Genomic DNA, 21835 nt, shown 5'->3' with positions numbered 1-21835 from the left:
CACTACCCACTAACCTCACACTCTCTACTGTGGACTCCTGTAATCTCTGCCCCCTACCCACTAACCTCACACTCTCTGCTGTGGACTCCTCTAATCTCTGCCCCTTACCCACTTACCTCACACTCTCTACTGTGGACTCCTGTAATCTCTGTCCACTACCCACTAACCTCACACTCTCTACTGTGGACTCCTGTAATCTCTGCCCCCTACCCACTTACCTCACACTCTCTACTGTGGACTCCTCTAATTTCTGCCCCTTACCCACTTACCTCACACTCTCTACTGTGGACTCCTGTAATCTCTGTCCACTACCCACTAACCTCACACTCTCTACTGTGGACTCCTCTAATCTCTGCCCCCCACCCACTAACCTCACACTCTCTTCTGTAAACCTCTCCTGAGAGAAGAATTTGTATCAGTTTTACGTTTTGTACTATTATTGCTAAAAATCAGTTATTTCTTTCTGTTGTAAAGGATTTATTGTGTTATATATTGGTTCTGATGTTAATACCAATTAAAAGTTAGTTAACACTCATTACACTTATTTGTTAGTGTCTCTAAGATCATGAAACAGTATCAGACACTTTCAGAAATTATCCGACATAAAAAAAACTCATTCATGAAACTTTTTTGTGTTATTATTTTTCACCCCAGAAGGAAAAACTTAATCATCATTCAAGTAATGAATCCTTCTTTAAATCAAGATATTATCATAATTTTTTGTTGTCCGCAGAAAAAGACCACGATCGTGCAGTAGTGGCTGCAGGTACCTACCTACTGTTTGTACCAGATCACGAGGAGATGTTGGCTAACAAGATGTTTTATATTCAGAAGCTTGGTTATCATGAAGCACATTTCACTCCTAGAAAGGTATACCTTTATTTCATTATATAGAAACTAAATTCCACTCTCATATCAGATATACCATATTTTGTTAGCTAGTTATAAAACAGACACATGACTTTCTAAATAACCTGTTCAGTAAATTCATGTTAGAGTTACCTCCCTTTAGAATTATCTATATTATATATCTGTATATTTTCTCCTGCCACAATTCCATGTGACGATTGATATTTGATAAGAGATATTTCCCAGGGTATTTTTTTCAGACCCGGTTGTAAAGATAATAAATGTACAACAGTAGAGTTGATTGTACCTGTCAATCTTCCCAGTTGTTTTAGGGAGATAAAGACTTCAACAATGCAGCAGGTCTAATCTTTGCCTTATTTTGCCCAAAATAGATGAAATATGATCTGACCATGTCAAAGAATTACCGTAACAAATAATTCATCTCTTACAACCTTGTCCAGAGATTCATCACACAAAGAAATAGAGTTAAACAGTAAACACTATAAATTTTTATTTTTTTTTTATCATTTACAATCATTTTATTTTCAACACACCATGTACAAACATTGTTTAAATGAGAATGTAATTTGCTTTCGATATCATCTAATGATTTGTGAGCAGCAGATTAAGTAGAGTCGGCTGTATACATATCTGTATCAGCCTTCACATTTAATGGCAAATTGTTCATGAAAACTAGAAACATCAAAGGACCTTCCGAGACACCATGAATAACTTTACAGGTGTTTGACATGTTACCAGCCATAGAAACCCTATTGTCAAAATAAGACTGAAACCACAATAAGGAACTCTGATCAGTTCCTTTTGATTTGGTCCTTCACATTTTTACCTTGAACCTGCTCAGTATAACTTTTCTGATTTATGTAATAAAAAGTATCTTAAATTAGTGCTCATTTTTATATGAAATTTTATGAAACTCGTCTCTAAGTTTCAATTTTTGCTTGTTAAGGGTCCCAGGAATTGTTTTTCATTTAAATTGAAAACTCATTTCAGATCCTATATATATTGTGTGGTTTGATTGTGTTTTGAAGGAAGCCTTGCAGTATTATAAAAGACAGCAGATGATGGAAAAAATGTTAGAGTTTGTTAACACAAAATATTCCATAGATGAAGAGGACGATGAGGTGGAAGACGAGGAAACTGACGAGGAGGAAATGGATAATCTGATGATTGAAGATGTAAGAAGTGCACTTTTAATTTTACAAGTACATTTATTTAGCAACAAAATGGGGATGACAACCAATTCAGGATACAAACTAGGACAGACAACTCCCAGGTTTTAAACTGGGACAGATAACTCCCAAGATATAAACTGGGACAGACAGCTCCCAAGACATAAAATAGGACAGACAACCCACAATATATAAACTGGGACAGACAGCTCCCATGACATAAAGTAGGACAGACAACCCACAATGTATAAACTGGGACAGACAACCCACAATATATAAACTGGGACAGACAGCTCCCAAGACATAAAGTAGGACAGACAACCCACAATATATAAACTGGGACAGACAGCTCCCATGACATAAAGTAGGACAGACAACCCACAATGTATAAACTGGGACAGACAACCCACAATATATAAACTGGGACAGACAGCTCCCAAGACATAAAGTAGGACAGACAACCCACAATATATAAACTGGGACAGACAGCTCCCATGACATAAAGTAGGACAGACAACCCACAATATATAAACTGGGACAGACAGCTCCCATGACATAAAGTAGGACAGACAACCCACAATATATAAACTGGGACAGACAGCTCCCATGACATAAAGTAGGACAGACAACCCACAATATATAAACTGGGACAGACAGCTCCTATGACATAAAGTAGGACAGAAAACCCACAATATATAAACTGGGACTGACAACCCACAATATATAAACTGGGACAGACAATACCTTTTACATGAATGAGACAGACAACTCACAATATATATACTGGGACCAAACTTGTTATATTTTTTACAGCTCATAGAGGACCCTGAGGTGGATATTATAAAAGCACAAGACAAACAGGAATTCAACCTGAAGATCTTTGAGAAGATTGGCATGAAGTTTCTACAGGATCAAGATAGCTTAAAAGGACCTAGATTTATATCAAAGGGTTTTACACGAGAGGGACAGTGCATAGAGCTGTTGTACATGATAAATGTAAGTACTGTAGTACAAAAGATGGCAAAGTAACCATTCCTGCTCTCAGATATACATTCTATTTTAACAGAATTTACCATCAAAGATCTCAGAAATACATTCTATTTTAACAGAAGCTATCATTGTAGATCTCAGAAATACATTCTATTTTCACAGAATTTACCATCAAAGATGTCAGAAATTCTTTGTATTTTCACACAAGTTACTATTTATTGCAGATCTCAGAAATACACTATACTTTAACAGAAGCTATCATTGTATATCTCAGAAATACATTCTACTTTAACAGCTATCATTGTAGATCTCAGAAATACATTCTACTTTAACAGAAGCTATCATTGTATATCTCAGAAATACATTCTACTTTAACAGCTATCATTATAGATCTCGGAAATACATTCTACTTTAACAGAAGCTATCATTATAGATCTCAGAAATACATTCTACTTTAACATAAGCTACTATTGTAGATCTCAGAAATACATTCTACTTTAACAGAAGCTATCATTATAGATCTCAGAAATACTTTCTACTTTAACAGCTATCATTGTAGATCTCAGAAATACATTCTACTTTAACATAAGCTACTATTGTAGATCTCAGAAATACATTCTACTTTAACAGAAGCTATCATTGTAGATCTCAGAAATACATTCTACTTTAACAGAAGCTATCATTGTAGATCTCAGAAATACATTCTACTTTAACAGAAGCTATCATTGTAGATCTCAGAAATACATTCTACTTTAACAGAAGCTATCATTATAGATCTCAGAAATACTTTCTACTTTAACATAAGCTACTATTGTAGATCTCAGAAATACATTCTACTTTAACAGCTATCATTGTAGATCTCAGAAATACATTCTACTTTAACATAAGCTACCATGGTAGATCTCAGAAATACATTCTACTTTAACAGAAACTACAATTGTAGATCTCAGAAATACATTCTACTTTAACAGAAGCTATCATTATAGATCTCAGAAATACATTCTACTTTAACATAAGCTGCTATTGTAGATCTCAGAAATACATTCTACTTTAACAGAAGTTATCATTATAGATCTCAGAAATACTCAGAAATACATTCTACTTTAACAGAAGCTACATTCTATTCATTGTAGATCTCAGAAATACATTCTACTTTAACAGAAGCTATCATTGTAGATCTCAGAAATACATTCTACTTTAACAGAAGCTATCATTATAGATCTCAGAAATACATTCTACTTTAACATAAGCTACTATTGTAGATCTCAGAAATACATTCTACTTTAACAGAAGCTATCATTATAGATCTCAGAAATACATTCTACTTTAACAGAAGCTATCATTGTAGATCTCAGAAATACATTCTACTTTAACAGAAGCTATCATTATAGATCTCGGAAATACATTCTACTTTAACAGAAGCTACATTATCTCAGAAATACATTCTACTTTAAAGACTATTCTCAGAAATACATTCTACTTTAACAGAAGCTATCATTATAGATCTCAGAAATACATTCTACTTTAACGTAAGCTACCATGGTAGATCTCAGAAATACATTCTACTTTAACAGAAGCTACTATTGTAGATCTCAGAAATACATTCTTTTAACAGAAGCTACTTTAACAGAAGCTATATTTAACAGAATTGCTAGATCTCAGAAATACATTCTACTTTAACAGAAGCTATCATTGCTCAGAAATACATTCTACTTTAACAGAAGCTATCATTATAGATCTCAGAAATACATTCTTTAACTAAGCTTATTGTAGATCTCAGAAATACTTTCTACTTTAACAGAAGCTACATATTGTAGATCTCAGAAATACATTCTACTTTAACAGAAGCTACTTTAACAGAAGCTTGTATAGATCTCAGAAATACATTCTACTTTAACAGAAGCTATCATTGAAGCTATCATTGATCTCAGAAATACATTCTACTTTAACAGAAGCTATCATTATAGATCTCAGAAATACATTCTACTTTAACAGAAGCTATCATTATAGATCTCAGAAATACTTTCTACTTTAACAGAAGCTATCATTATAGATCTCAGAAATACTTTCTACTTTAACAGAAGCTATCATTATAGATCTCGGAAATACATTCTACTTTAACAGAAGCTATCATTATAGATCTCAGAAATACATTCTACTTTAACGTAAGCTACCATGGTAGATCTCAGAAATACATTCTACTTTAACAGCTATCATTATAGATTTCGGAAATACTTTCTACTTTAACAGAAGCTACCATTGTAGATCTCAGAAATACATTCTACTTTAACAGAAGCTATCATTATAGATCTCAGAAATACATTCTACTTTAACAGAAGCTACCATTGTAGATCTCAGAAATACTTTCTACTTTACAATTGTTTTTAAAACACTAAGACATTCTATCAGTTGGTCAAACCATTTGCTGATTTCCGATGCTGTGTTTAATATACTTTAACCATATTGTTGTGATTGTCTTTGTAATCAAGTTTCCCTTTTTGGGTCGCTCAAGATTTTTAAACAAAATTAGTTGTTTTATTGCATAAATGAATTTAAAAACAAATTACCATGTCAATTACAGAGATTCTGATCAACCATAAACACTCAGCTGCCTAACACTTTGTTTTGAAAGTCTTAGAAATAGATGCTGGTTATACTTTGTTTAAGAAAATATCCTTTAGTGTCTGTGATAATATGGCTAAGAAGAAATGAGTTTGATTTAGATATATTTCACCCAGTTTCTGTATTATTCATTGCTTATGGTGTGTTGTTTTTACAGTCAGTAACTCCGGACAAACACGGTATCAGACAACTTTCTGTAGCTGAGGCACTGGAGGTAACTTAACTATTTACAAAAATATTGAATATTAATTTAAGAACCAAAATTATTCATGCACATTGTCCATTAAAGATTTTTTATCATTTAATCATTCTTTATATTATGAGGTATATTTCAGATTATAATTTCTTGAGACCAGAGTATTTTTTGATTGAGAAGATAAAAACTTGTCCTGCTTTTTCCTGAATTACAGGTGCTTCATGACCATACTACTACCCTACTGGTTTTATCGTGGCTTATTAACAAGGTTTTTAATCATGAAATCAAAACAGATATTATGAAATGTTAAATTATTTTTAAAACCTTTGAGCCATCAGACTTATCAATACCACTGTGGTCTCTGCCATCAGGAGAACATTATTTATACCAATCTAAAGTCAATCTTGGTTTCATTTTACCTGTATTTAACTTGTATTTACAGCTTGTGGAGGAAGAGGTTGAATATGAGATGGCCCTTCGGACATTATTGAAGACCTCTGAGATAACACGACATTACACTGGGCGCTTCTTCAACAAAACTGAATTCTTCATCAAAGATGTCAAACTTGTCTGTAGGGAACCAGTAGACAATGGTATATACCAGAATCCTGTTGGTCTGCAGTAATCCTGTGGTTTAGAGCTTGTTTTACTGAATAATTCACTGAATAGACAATTTCATTTATGTTTGGAGATGATTACCAGAGAACAGGGTTTTCCAGCTCTGTAAACTGCTGTCATTATGTTTTCATATATTTCCCTCTAAGAATTGAATGTAGGACCTCTTGGCATATTTATCTCATGCTCAACCAATCATTAATGTGCAATTAATATTTACTAGTATTACAAACAGAATGGACAATTGATATAGTGTATTTTGGAATTATATCATTTTCCTCAACTATGATATTAAATCAGTTTACGAGGACAGGTCATTATGTTTGTACCACTAAGAGACAGCTAGGGTACTCCCAGGAAAGTACAAGTATCTTTGCATACTGTAGGAGAGAACTTGGATATTTTTGTCCCTCAGGAAAGGACCAGGATGCTTGTGTCACTCAGGAAATGACTAGCATTCTTGTGTCCTTCCCTTCAGAAGAAGATCAAGGGGCTTGAGACACATGATAGAGGATCAGTGTCCTTGTATCCCTGGGTAGTCAGGAAAACTAGGTGACAGTCAATCCTTGTATCCTTAGGGAGTCGGGGAGACTCCAGTTTTATTATATATATATCTTTATCACTAGGTAACAGCCAATCCTTGTATCTCTAGGGAGTCAGGGAGACTCCAGTTTTATTATATATATGTCTATATCACTAGGTAACAGCCAATCCTTGTATCCCTAGGGAGTCGGGGAGACTCCAGTTTATTATAATATGTATATCACTAGGTGACAGCCAGGCTCCCTGTACCCCCCAGGAGTCAGGGAGACTCCAATTTTATTATATATATCTCTATATCACTAGGTGACAGCCAGGCTCCCTGTACCCCCCAGGAGTCAGGGAGGCTCCAGTTTTATTATATATATCTCTATATCACTAGGTGACAGCCAGGCTCCCTGTACCCCCCAGGAGTCAGGGAGGCTCCAGTTTTATTATATATATATCTATATCACTAGGTGACAGCCAGGCTCCCCGTACCCCCCAGGAGTCAGGGAGACTCCAGTTTTATTATATATATCTCTATATCACTAGGTGACAGCCAGGCTCCCTGTACCCCCCAGGAGTCAGGGAGACTCCAGTTTTATTATATATATATCTATATCACTAGGTGACAGCCAGGCTCCCCGTACCCCCCAGGAGTCAGGGAGACTCCAGTTTTATTATATATATCTCTATATCACTAGGTGACAGCCAGGCTCCCCGTACCCCCCAGGAGTCAGGGAGACTCCAGTTTTATTATATATATCTCTATATCACTAGGTGACAGCCAGGCTCCCCGTACCCCCCAGGAGTCAGGGAGACTCCAGTTTTATTATATATATCTCTATATCACTAGGTGACAGCCAGGCTCCCTGTACCCCCCAGGAGTCAGGGAGACTCCAGTTTTATTATATATATCTCTATATCACTAGGTGACAGCCAGGCTCCCTGTACCCCCCAGGAGTCAGGGCAGTGTGTGGATGATACAGAAATACAGAATAACACCAATGATTACACGTAAGCTATCCCTTACTTTTTCAAACTTAGAGCTGAGGCCCTCACAACGGAAATCAGGAATTCAACAAAGTATTTTGGTGATAAACTATATATCAGTGAAAAGTCATTTAGACTTTTTTTCTGAAACCAACATTAAAAAATAAAAACAATACCTGGTACCTGACAAGCTGTGTGCTGTTGTAGTGAAATCTGATTCTTATCTGCCTTATACAGGAGCGTGGCTTACCTCACTGAAAATGAAGACAGCGGACTCTATTTTCTAGACAGGTGGAATAGAAAACAGGTGAGTTTGGTCTTTATGAAAAAATAACAACTGAAAATTAGAAGCAGATTGTGATGAGGAGTTTCAGACATCACTGCTATTTCTATATTTATTGAACTTAGAAAATTAATTTTCCAGATGGAGCTATAAACACCAGATTCAGAACAAGACCTAACTAACACCAAAGAGTGTATTATCATGGTACATAATGAGTCCGTAATAAACTATTCCAATAGGCCCATCCATATCTATTATAGTTCAATAGAAGGAACATACGAACAAACGCTATAACAAAGTTTGGTAACGAGCTTTCCAGTTTCAGTTAAGATAAGCCACAACTTCGAGCCAAGTATGATAACTTTAATTATAGTCAGATTCTATAATATCACCATGTCTAAAGTCTGAATGTGTTTAGTCAGATCCTGTAAGGTCTCCATTTCTAAAGTCTGAATGTGTTTAGTCAGATCCTATAAGGTCTCCATGACTGAAGTCTGAATGTGTTTAGTCAGATCCTGTAAGGTGTCTATGACTGAAGTATGAATGTGTTTAGTCAGATCTGAATGTGTTTAGTCAGATCCTATAAGGTGTCTATGGCTGAAGTCTGAATGTGTTTAGTCAGATCCTATAAGGTGTCCATGGCTGAAGTCTGAATGTGTTTAGTCAGATCTGAATGTGTTTAGTCAGATCCTATAAGGTGTCTATGACTGAAGTCTGAATGTGTTTAGTCAGATCCTATAAGGTGTCTATGACTGAAGTCTGAATGTGTTTAGTCAGATCTGAATGTGTTTAGTCAGATCCTATAAGGTGTCTATGACTGAAGTCTGAATGTGTTTAGTCAGATCCTATAAGGTGTCTATGGCTGAAGTCTGAATGTGTTTAGTCAGATCTGAATGTGTTTAGTCAGATCCTATAAGGTGTCTATGGCTGAAGTCTGAATGTGTTTAGTCAGATCCTATAAGGTGTCCATGGCTGAAGTCTGAATGTGTTTAGTCAGATCTGAATGTGTTTAGTCAGATCCTATAAGGTGTCTATGACTGAAGTCTGAATGTGTATAGTCAGATCCTATAAGGTGTCTATGGCTGACGTCTGAATGTGTTTAGTCAGATCCTATAAGGTCTCCATGACTGAAGTCTGAATGTGTTTAGTCAGATCCTATAAGGTGTCTATGACTGAAGTCTGAATGTGTTTAGTCAGATCCTATAAGGTCTCCATGACTGAAGTCTGAATGTGTTTAGTCAAATTCTATAAGGTGTCTATGGCTGAAGTCTGAATGTGTTTAGTCAGATCCTATAAGGTGTCTATGACTGAAGTCTGAATGTGTTTAGTCAGATCCTATAAGGTGTCTATGACTGAAGTCTGAATGTGTTTAGTCAGATCCTATAAGGTGTCTATGACTGAAGTCTGAATGTGTTAATCAGATCCTATAAGGTGTCCATGGCTGAAGTCTGAATGTGTTTAGTCAGATCTGAATGTGTTTAGTCAGATCCTATAAGGTGTCTATGACTGAAGTCTGAATGTGTTTAGTCAGATCCTATAAGGTGTCTATGACTGAAGTCTGAATGTGTATAGTCAGATTCTATAAGGTGTCTATGACTGAAGTCTGAATGTGTTTAGTCAGATCCTATAAGGTGTCCATGACTGAAGTTTGAATGTGTTTAGTCAGATCCTATAAGGTGTCTATGACGGAAGTCTGAATGTGTTTAGTCAGATCCTATAAGGTCTCCATGACTGAAGTCTGAATGTGTTTAGTCAGATCCTATAAGGTCTCCATGACTGAAGTCTGAATGTGTTTAGTCAGATCCTATAAGGTGTCTATGACTGAAGTCTGAATGTGTTTAGTCAGATCCTATAAGGTGTCTATGACTGAAGTCTGAATGTGTTTAGATCCTATAAGGTGTCCATGGCTGAATGAATGTTTTAGTCAGATCTGAATGTGTTTAGTCAGATCCTATAAGGTGTCTATGACTGAAGTCTGAATGTGTTTAGTCAGATCCTATAAGGTGTCTATGAGGTGTGTGTTTAGTCAGATATAAGGTCTCCATGACTGTCTGAATGTGTTAATCAGATCCTATAAGGTGTCCATGACTGAAGTCTGAATGTGTTTAGTCAGATCCTATAAGGTGTCTATGACTGAAGTCTGAATGTGTTTAGTCAGATCCTATAAGGTGTCTATGACTGAAGTCTGAATGTGTTTAGTCAGATCCTATAAGGTCTCCATGACTGAAGTCTGAATGTGTTTAGTCAGATCCTATAAGGTGTCTATGGCTGAAGTCTGAATGTGTTTAGTCAGATCCTATAAGGTCTCCATGACTGAAGTCTGAATGTGTTTAGTCAGATCCTATAAGGTGTCTGTGACTGAAGTCTGAATGTGTTTAGTCAGATCCTATAAGGTCTCCATGACTGAAGTCTGAATGTGTTTAGTCAGATCCTATAAGGTCTCCATGACTGAAGTCTGAATGTGTTTAGTCAGATCCTATAAGGTGTCTATGACTGAAGTGTTTAGAATGTGTGTTAGTCAGATCCTATAAGGTGTCTATGACTGAAGTCTGAATGTGTTTAGTCAGATCCTATAAGGTGTCTATGACTGAAGTCTGAATGTGTTTAGTCAGATCCTATAAGGTGTCTATGACTGAAGTCTGAATGTGTTTAGTCAGATCCTATAAGGTGTCTATGGCTGAAGTCTGAATGTGTTTAGTCAGATCCTATAAGGTGTCTATGGCTGACGTCTGAATGTGTTTAATCAGATCCTATAAGGTGTCTATGACTGAAGTCTGAATGTGTTTAGTCAGATCCTATAAGGTGTCTATGACTGAAGTCTGAATGTGTTTAGTCAGATCCTATAAGGTGTCCATGGCTGAAGTCTGAATGTGTTTAGTCAGATCCTATAAGGTGTCCATGGCTGAAGTGTGAATGGTATTCCCTCCAATTACAACATCAGTAACAATAACCTGGAAATACAAACACATCAAAACCTTTACTGTTGTCTCGTATTTCAGTCGTCATTGTTGCCTGGTAGTGTAAAATGTGGACATCTGGTAGGTTTTGAAGCCTCGGACAGACATGGAATCATTCCATCAGAGACACAAAGATGTGCTACGATTGTAACATATACCTCAGATCGTCGCCATGACAACCCTCTTCTTCGTAAAGCCAAGGCCTTCCTATTTGATCTAGAGGATCAAAGAATGGCCAACAACAATACTGCCATTCTTAAGAAGTTTGAAACAGAAGGTAAGTCTTGATGGAGAATTTACAATTTGTCGGGAGAAAGGATGTAATAACAGGAAAAACCCAGTCAATAGATAAATGTGCTATATCATATTTGTTAATGATTTAGAGTGAAAGGAAAGACTTGACATTGTTATGGAGGTATTACAGTATAACCTATGGTTGTATGTTCTATCAACATCCCGTGCCGAATTAATATCACATCTTGAGAACATCATAACAGATTTGGTTTATAAAATCCTAACATCAGATTCTACACCCGATCAGACTGTTGTTTGCATAGTAGTAAGAACTTTCATATCATACAGACATTTTCTAGTTTCATTTCATTTTTTTTGTCAAGAGTATTTGTTTTTTTAATTTTCTATTACTAATTAGCTATGTGCACGGAAATATTTGCCCTACACAGTATAAACCATACATTTCAACTTCATCATAAAACTTAGTATCCAACCTTTTAATATGTTGATTCACATTTGTCTCTCACAAAGTTTTTGTCTGTAAATGTATTCCTTATAGAAATACTTTATAACCAAGCTTGAAAATGATACTGAATTCTGCCCGAAACTTGTGAATATTATAAAGGTACAACTGTAGTCCTGGCTAATGAGGAACTTCACAGTAATGAGAGAGTAATAGCAGATGGGCTGATAGACGAGGAAGCTTGTTCTACCCTCATCGAACTGGCAAAGGTACCAATCAGATATAGAGAGTTTGGTCTTCTGTTTGACTGTATTTCATTGTCAGTACAATCATGACAATGAAATGATCTGAAATGAAAGATGAACTAATTGCTAAAACTCTGTCACACCAGATGGTTTCCTGTCCACAGTTGCATTGATGTCATCAATATTATTCTAGAAAATGAGACAGTATTTAAGCATCCAGATTGTTAAATAATGGTAGTATTTCAACATATCTTATGGACATATTACAATTTTTATGTCCCATTCCAGTATTTTTATTCAGCTTTATTTAGATAAGTTAAACAAAAAAATAACAAACAAAACAATCAAGAACATCAACAAAACACACACCCCCCTCTCCCCCACTTTTTGTGAAGTTTGTTTACAGTATTATTCTGACGATTAGATTTAGTGTTCCTATCATTCTTTAATTCCTCTCCAAGATGATAGATAAAAAAAAGTGAAAGAAAACATTGTTAATGTCATTTTTATAATAAAACAAAAGAATAAATATTTCTATAAATCCATATATAAATAAATATTGTGAATTATACTGAAGAGCATGAAAATACAAAGTTTGTATTAAAACAGTTAGAATTGACTACTTGTTCAGAAAGTTCCTCAGCTTAAATGACTTAGGTTGATTTCTGATTTTACTGAAGGAAAGTATTGTTGATGATGGGTATCAGAGAGCTAGTCCTCACACCAAACGAGAGATATTCAGAGGACTGAATGTGACTCTTGCAGCAGAGGTATTACAGCACACGTATATAAGGACGGCTAATATGTATAGTCTGGTGTCGGTCATAAACCAGTAAAACACGTTTATCAACAATAGAACAATTTTTTGTGTTTCTTAACAAGACATCATTACTGGGATGTATCGGTAGTTTATATGTTGTTTTTTTGTGTGTGTGTGTTTTGTAGATGGTGTTCTGTGTTGTGGATGGTGTTCTGTGTTGTGGATGGTTTTTGTGTTGTTGATGGTGTTGTATGTGTTGTGGATGGTGTTGTGTGTTGTGTATGGTGTTGTGTGTTGTGGATGGTGTTGTGTGTTGTGGATAGTGTTCTTTGTTGTGGATGGTGTTCTGTGTTGTGGATGGTGTTGTGGATGGTTTTTGTGTTGTGGATGGTGTTGTGTGTTGTGGATGGTGTTTTGTGTTGTGGATGGTGTTTGTGTTGTGGATGGTGTTCTGTGTTGTGGATGGTGTTTGTGTTGTGGACGGTGTTCTGTGTTGTGGATGGTGTTTGTGTTGTGGATGGTGTTCTGTGTTGTGGATGGTGTTCTTTGTTGTGGATGGTGTTCTGTGTTGTGGATGGTGTTTGTGTTGTGGATGGTGTTGTGTGTTGTGGATGGTGTATGTGTTGTGGATGGTGTTGTGTGTGTTGTGGATGGTATTGTGTGTGTTGTGGATGGTGTTGGGTGTGTTGTGGATGGTGTTGTATGTGTTGTTGATGGTATTCTGTCTTGTGGATGGTGTTCTGTGTTGTGGATGGTGTTTGTGTTGTGGATGGTGTTTGTGTTGTTGATGGTGTTTGTGTTGTGGATGGTGTTTGTGTTGTGGATGGTGTTGTGTGTTGTGGATGGTGTTTGTGTTGTGGATGGTGTTCTGTGTTGTGGATGGTGTTTGTGTTGTGGATGGTGTTGTGTGTTGTGGATGGTGTATGTGTTGTGGATGGTGTTGTGTGTGTTGTGGATGGCATTGTGTGTGTTGTGGATGGTGTTGGGTGTGTTGTGGATGGTGTTGTATGTGTTGTTGATGGTATTCTGTCTTGTGGATGGTGTTCGGTGTTGTGGATGGTGTTTGTGTTGTGGATGGTGTTTGTGTTGTTGATGGTGTTTGTGTTGTGGATGGTGTTTGTGTTGTGGATGGTGTTCTGTGTTGTGGATGGTGTTTGTGTTGTTGATGGTGTTGTATGTGTTTAGGTGTTTGGTGTATGTGTTCTCTTGTGTGCTGTTAGTTGATGGGATTGGGTAGTATATGTATATGTGTGTGGTGTATGTGTTGTATATGTGTTGTTGGGTTGGGGTGGGGTGGTGTATATATATGTGTGTTGTGTATGTGTTCTGTATGTGTTGTTGAGTTAGGGTGGGGTAGTGTATGTATATATGTGTGTGTGTGTTGTATGTGTTCTGTATGTGTTGTTGAGTTGGGGTGGGGTAGTGTATGTATATATAAATGTGTGTAGTGTATGTGTTCTGTATGTGTTGTTGGGTTGGGGTGGAGTAGTGTATATATAAGTGTGTGTTGTATGTGTTGTATATGTGTTGTTGGGGTGGGGTAGTGTATATATATGTGTGTTGAATGTGTTCTGTATGTGTTGTTGGGGTGGGGTAGTGTATATATATGTGTGTTATATGTGTTCTGTATGTGTTGTTGGGGTGGGGTAGTGTATATATATGTGTGGTGTATGTGTTGTTTGTGTTGTTGGGGTAGGGTAGTGTATATATATGTGTGTTGTATGTGTTGTATATGTATTGTTGGGGTGGGATAGTGTATATATAAATGTGTGGTGTATGTGTTGTTGAGTTGGAGTGGAGTAATGTAGTGTATATATATGTTTGTGGTGTATGTGTTGTTTATGTGTTGTTAGGGTGGGGTAGTGTATATATATGTGTGTGGTGTATGTGTTGTTTATTATTGGTGTGGTTTGGGGTTGTAAACGTGTTTTACTGTACATTTAGTAATACATTTTTGAAAAGTTTTGAATCAACAAATCTAGTGGGGTATTTATTTGACATTTTTTGGTGCTGGACATCTTTACCTTTGTTTATCTTTATGTTAACTTTTTCAATCAACTTTAATTTTGTTATTTTAAAAAAAAGATCATAAAATACAGCTTTATTGATTTTTGTGTATACATGTTAATCATTTTTATATCACTTTTTATGCACTTTATATATTTTACTTACTAATTACCTGTATATGTGTACAAACACCCTCCCCCCCTCCTTACTTACTAATTACCTGTATATGTGTATATATATGTGGTATTATACCCAGTAAACAACTCCCCCCCCCTCCTTACTTACTAATTACCTGTATATGTGTATATATATGTGGTATTATACCCAGTAAACAAACCCCCCCCACCCCTTCTCTTCCCTCCACCCAAAAGCACTATTTCATTTTCAGGTAATTAGAAATAAAATGTTAGCCACTCTGTCTTATTTCAGGATAAAATTTGTAACAAAGGAGACCCCATTTCACATTTCTAGCTCTCACAACATGGTTCACACACTGCACATGTATTTCACTAGGTGTTTTTATGCATGGATACAACTTGGGGAAGTTTATACCATACTATAATCAGTATAGACTGACTTGCATGCGGTTCTCCTCACTAGAATGGAGCTATAATCGGTGATGGGTACAACGAGAAAGACAATTTTGAAGCTGTGGCGATATCTCCTCATACAGACAGTGAGATATTTGAGGGACTCACAATTCGCCGTGCCATGAAGGTTTGTAAGGCTGTCATTTTAAATGTTAGAAATACTTGTAATGTATTGATTTGTTTTTTCTTATTATTTAAGGATTTATAAAACATTGTACATTTACATTTTCATTGAAACTTTACTGCACAAAAATGGAAAATTAATATCAATTGAGTTTTGTTGCTTTATTCAAACACTTAGAAAAAGAATATCTGAGGAAAAGAGAGCTTCATTTGAACCATATCTTCAAAGTTTTTATGAAGATAAGGTTCTTAAAAGGCTTTTCTATTTCTTTCACAAGAAAAATGGAGGACAACAAAGTAATGTAAACCTATGAGTCAATATTATACTGTCAGGTGAACTAAATTTGGACAAGAAGATGATTTAATTAATTATTCTCATAACAGAAAAGATGATAGTAAATTTTAATTTTCCTGTATATTTCAATATGTGGTAAGTATGTTAAAGTAAATTCTAAACAATGTGAACATACATATATAAATAAGAGAAATTATTTTGTATCATCCATAGTGATTTCTCTTGATCATTATATAGTGACGGCATTTACAAGTGATGTAAATGACATGGAGTACTTTTTTTTTTATCTGTGGGGTTAGTTAGTGGAAAAGTATAAGATGAGAAAAGGACTGGTATAATTGATAAAGAAGTAGTCCAAGGGAGATAACTGCATGTTTTTTTCCCATTACATTTAAACTAAATGGTGATCAGGGTTTTTTTTGTTTATTCTATACATCACTGCTTTTGTCTGTTCTGGACTTTTTTAAAATTTTAGTTTATTTTATTCTTAAATGTAATGATATTAATAGTTTCGTATTGTTTTGTCATTTTTTTTCTTTGTTGTTTATTTATTCCAAAATAAATTTTACTGAAATGAAAATCATTTTTCTTTATATTACATTTGTTTACACACAAATAACCTGTACATTGTTATCAAACTTTTGGAGTATTACAAGTATAAGCAACATGAGTACTCTGAAAACTTTCCAAAGGTGAGTAAAGTATAAGAAAGGTAACTCCTGTGTTATACCTTCTTACATGTAATTTGTAGCTGGCAAAGAGTGGAGCAGTGAGCAAAGAATCAGTGGAACTTTACCTCAGTGCCAGTGAACGTAGTCGTCTGTTTGTGGAGAAGTTTTTCAACCTTACAAAGCCACTCCACTTCGACTTCACCCATCTTGTGTGTCGCACAGCTGTAGAAGGTAGTCATCCTTAGCCTACTAATAAAAATGTTGTCATCATATTGAAGAGCTAGGGATTTTTAGGTCCCCTGAGACATTCTCATGGTGACCTATTGCAATTTCCTTCATCTGGTATCGTGCATCTGTAAACAATTTAACATTTTCAACTTCAATAAATGCTCTTGAATAGAAGCATCTTAAGGTGCTTGATAACTAAAATGAGACGCATATTTCTTTCTGGGGATGAAGAGTTTTTTAGACTTCACTGTGCTTTTCCTAGAAAAATTTCATTTTTGAGCTTAACGTTTGTTATTTCCCACTGGAAATAACCTCTGGGTCATCAGGAGTTTGAGGCCTATGTTTGTCAGTCTTCAGGCACTCTGCTTTTCTAACACCCAAACATGGCACATCCTTAAATGATGCTTACCTTTCTGGAACACCTGGTCTGATTCCCCTTGTACTTTTTTAGGAGTTTCTGTGTAAACCTTTCTTTTGTTTATATTTTGCACTAGTTTTATGGAATTTGAGTTTGGATTATGATTATGTTGACGTGTTGATATTATTTTGATGTTTTTGGCTGTTAATAGGACATAAAGCAACAATAAACCAAACGGAATTTATTATTTACTGTTTTGTAGGTGTACAAGCTGGGCGTAAAGATCTAAGTCACCCTGTCCACGGCGATAACTGTCAACTCAACATCAATGATGGCACCTGTGTACGTGCTTTCCCTGCCTTTGTCCAGCGAGATTACAGGTAAGATGTCTACAGGTACAGAAGCGATATAGTGGCTTGACTTGATAGGGTGATATGATATTGTCAGTATGGATATTTTCACTGATTTATACTGTAAGTCAAATAATTGGTTGCAGACAACACAGATACCTAGGATGATACAAGAAAATATCTGTCTTTAGATTTTTCAAATGATATGATGAAGGGCAACATGTAATTATTACTTTGTTAACTACATAAGGATTAAACACATCAGGGTCAAATACACCACCATGTTACATCAGAGTTAAACACTGTGTTACATCAGGGTCAAACACTGTTACATCAGGGTCAAACACTGTGTTACATCAGGGTTAAACACTTTGTTACATCAGGGTTAAACACTTTGTTACATCAGGGTTAAACACTTTGTTACATCAGGGTTAAACACTGTGTTACATCAGGGTTAAACACTTTGTTACATCAGGGTTAAACACTTTGTTACATCAGGGTTAAACACTGTTACATCAGGGTTAAACACTTTGTTACATCAGGGTTAAACACTGTGTTACATCAGGGTTAAACACTTTGTTACATCAGGGTTAAACACTGTGTTACATCAGGGTTAAACACTTTGTTACATCAGGGTTAAACACTGTTACATCAGGGTTAAACACTTTGTTACATCAGGGTTAAACACCTTGTTACATCAGGGTTAAACACTGTTACATCAGGGTTAAACACTTTGTTACATCAGAGTTAAACACTTTGTTACATCAGGGTTAAACACTGTTACATCAGGGTTAAACACTTTGTTACATCAGGGTTAAACACTTTGTTACATCAGGGTTAAACACTGTTACATCAGGGTTAAACACTTTGTTACATCAGGGTTAAACACCTTGTTACATCAGGGTTAAACACTGTTACATCAGGGTTAAACACTTTGTTACATCAGAGTTAAACACTTTGTTACATCAGGGTTAAACACTGTTACATCAGAGTTAAACACTTTGTTACATCAGGGTTAAACACTGTGTTACATCAGGGTTAAACGCTTTGTTACATCAGGGTTAAACACTGTGTTACATCAGGGTTAAACACACCACTGAGTTACATCAGGGTTAAACACTGTGTTACATCAGGGTTAAACACACCACTGAATTACATCAGGGTTAAACACTGTGTTACATCAGGGTTAAACACTTTGTTACATCAGGGTTAAACACTTTGTTACATCAGGGTTAAACACTGTTACATCAGGGTTAAACACTTTGTTACATCAGGGTTAAACACTGTGTTACATCAGGGTTAAACACTTTGTTACATCAGGGTTAAACACTTTGTTACATCAGGGTTAAACACTGTTACATCAGGGTTAAACACTTTGTTACATCAGGGTTAAACACTTTGTTACATCAGGGTTAAACACTGTTACATCAGGGTTAAACACTTTGTTACATCAGAGTTAAACACTTTGTTACATCAGGGTTAAACACTGTTACATCAGGGTTAAACACTTTGTTACATCAGGGTTAAACACTTTGTTACATCAGGGTTAAACACTGTTACATCAGGGTTAAACACTTTGTTACATCAGGGTTAAACACCTTGTTACATCAGGGTTAAACACTGTTACATCAGGGTTAAACACTTTGTTACATCAGAGTTAAACACTTTGTTACATCAGGGTTAAACACTGTTACATCAGAGTTAAACACTTTGTTACATCAGGGTTAAACACTGTGTTACATCAGGGTTAAACGCTTTGTTACATCAGGGTTAAACACTGTGTTACATCAGGGTTAAACACACCACTGAGTTACATCAGGGTTAAACACTGTGTTACATCAGGGTTAAACACACCACTGAATTACATCAGGGTTAAACACTGTGTTACATCAGGGTTAAACACTTTGTTACATCAGGGTTAAACACTTTGTTACATCAGGGTTAAACACTGTGTTACATCAGGGTTAAACACTTTGTTACATCAGGGTTAAACACTTTGTTACATCAGGGTTAAACACACCACTGAATTACATCAGGGTTAAACACTGTGTTACATCAGAGTTAAACACTTTGTTACATCAGGGTTAAACACTTTGTTACATCAGGGTTAAACACTTTGTTACATCAGGGTTAAACACTTTGTTACATCAGGGTTAAACACTGTGTTACATCAGGGTTAAACACTTTGTTACATCAGGGTTAAACACTTTGTTACATCAGGGTTAAACACTGTGTTACATCAGGGTTAAACACACCACTGAGTTACATCAGGGTTAAACACTGTGTTACATCAGGGTTAAACACACCACTGAATTACATCAGGGTTAAACACTGTGTTACATCAGGGTTAAACACTTTGTTACATCAGAGTTAAACACTTTGTTACATCAGGGTTAAACACTGTGTTACATCAGGGTTAAACACTTTGTTACATCAGGGTTAAACACTTTGTTACATCAGGGTTAAACACACCACTGAATTACATCAGGGTTAAACACTGTGTTACATCAGGGTTAAACACTTTGTTACATCAGGGTTAAACACTTTGTTAGATCAGAGTTAAACACTTTGTTACATCAGGGTTAAACACTTTGTTACATCAGGGTTAAACACTTTGTTACATCAGGGTTAAACACACCACTGAATTACATCAGGGTTAAACACTGTGTTACATCAGGGTTAAACACTTTGTTACATCAGAGTTAAACACTTTGTTACATCAGGGTTAAACACTGTGTTACATCAGGGTTAAACACTTTGTTACATCAGGGTTAAACACTTTGTTACATCAGGGTTAAACATTTGTTACATCAGAGTTAAACACTTTGTTACATCAGGGTTAAACACTTTGTTACATCAGGGTTAAACACTTTGTTACATCAGGGTTAAACACTGTGTTACATCAGGGTTAAACACACCACTGAGTTACATCAGGGTTAAACACTGTGTTACATCAGGGTTAAACACACCACTGAATTACATCAGGGTTAAACACTGTGTTACATCAGGGTTAAACACACCACTGAGTTACATCAGGGTTAAACACACCACTGAGTTACATCAGGGTTAAAAATACACCACTGAGTTACACCAGGGTTAAACACACCACTGTTATATCAGGGTTAAACACACCACTGAGTTAATTCAGGGTTAAACACTGAGTTACATCAGGGTTTAACACATCACTGAGTTACATCAGGGTTAAACACATCACTGAGTTACATCAGGGTTTAACACATCACTGTGTTACATCAGGGTTAAACACATCACTGTGTTACATCTGGGTTACACACATCACTGTGTTACATCTGGGTTAAACACATCACTGTGTTACATCAGGGTTAAACACACCACTGAGTTAATTCAGGGTTAAACACTGAGTTACATCAGGGTTTAACACATCACTGTGTTACATCAGGGTTAAACACATCACTGTTACATCAGGATTAAACACATCACTGAGTTATACCACAGTTACAAGTACTAATCTTAGATTTTTGTATACTTTCAGTGCCATCATGTATCTCAATGATGATTTTGAAGGTGGAGAATTTTTCTTTGCTCATTCCAACACGAGTGCTGATGTAAGTATGATGAACACAGACTTAATGATGACTGGGACTTCTTGGTCCATATCAGTGTTAACGATTTTATTTCAATATCTGTGCTGATGTTTTTCATGTTTAATTAGCAAGAAATCATCAATTTGATTTTCATTTGTTTTTCTTTTGTTGATGAACAGATGAAGGGAGTTTTGACTTGGATATGATTACTTTCATGAACAATTAAGGCGAAGTGTTGATATCTGTTTGATGTGTTATCTCCTGTTAACAGGTTACTCTCAGCCCAAAGTGTGGACGAATCGTGGGCTTTAATGCTGCCCACCTTCATGGTGTTAACAGTGTTACCAAAGGTCAGAGGTGTGCTGTAGCAATGTGGTACACACTGGATCCTAACTACAAAGAACTCGCAAGGACTCAAGCTCGTAAAATTCTCGATAGTTTGTCCAGCCCCAGTGAAACTGGTCAAGAGAGCAGTACAGACAAATCCCTCCGTGAGGAATTATAGTTAATACAAAAAATTGTTTGAAAAATGAAGTCTTTCAAATTATTTTTGTATGATCACTTGATTTTTATCATTGATTTGAGAATATATTTTGATACAATATTTTGGAATAGATATCCTCTTTTTGCAAATGTTATTTACCTGTAATATTTTTACCTGTTATCAACATTTGAGTCTAATTACTGGGAACATGACACAGACATAGCAAGGTATTAATTGTTGTAACATG

The 21835-nt window shown here is 35.9% G+C and overlaps 1 protein-coding gene across 1 annotated transcript in view; it reads left to right on the top strand.

The window, feature by feature from the left end:
* Window positions 1–21609, top strand: part of LOC132565680 (prolyl 3-hydroxylase 1-like) — a 30816-nt gene extending 9207 nt beyond the window's left edge. Inside the window, exons 5-18 of the mRNA XM_060230376.1 lie at window positions 734–870; window positions 1899–2045; window positions 2853–3035; window positions 5809–5865; window positions 6290–6440; window positions 7917–8001; window positions 8215–8284; window positions 11260–11494; window positions 12077–12183; window positions 15527–15643; window positions 16686–16836; window positions 17454–17571; window positions 21053–21125; window positions 21376–21609. Coding sequence (XP_060086359.1) covers window positions 734–870; window positions 1899–2045; window positions 2853–3035; window positions 5809–5865; window positions 6290–6440; window positions 7917–8001; window positions 8215–8284; window positions 11260–11494; window positions 12077–12183; window positions 15527–15643; window positions 16686–16836; window positions 17454–17571; window positions 21053–21125; window positions 21376–21609 — 1865 coding nt within the window. The remainder of the gene's footprint in view (window positions 1–733; window positions 871–1898; window positions 2046–2852; window positions 3036–5808; window positions 5866–6289; window positions 6441–7916; window positions 8002–8214; window positions 8285–11259; window positions 11495–12076; window positions 12184–15526; window positions 15644–16685; window positions 16837–17453; window positions 17572–21052; window positions 21126–21375) is intronic.
* Window positions 21610–21835: the final 226 nt, after the last annotated feature.

Source organism: Ylistrum balloti, unplaced genomic scaffold (genome assembly GCF_031769215.1).
Source record: "Ylistrum balloti isolate Yb309-2 unplaced genomic scaffold, AGI_CSIRO_Ybal_v1 Utg369730, whole genome shotgun sequence".
In the NCBI taxonomy this organism is placed as follows: Eukaryota; Metazoa; Mollusca; class Bivalvia; order Pectinida; family Pectinidae; genus Ylistrum; species Ylistrum balloti.
This window is presented reverse-complemented; position numbering and strand designations above follow the sequence as displayed.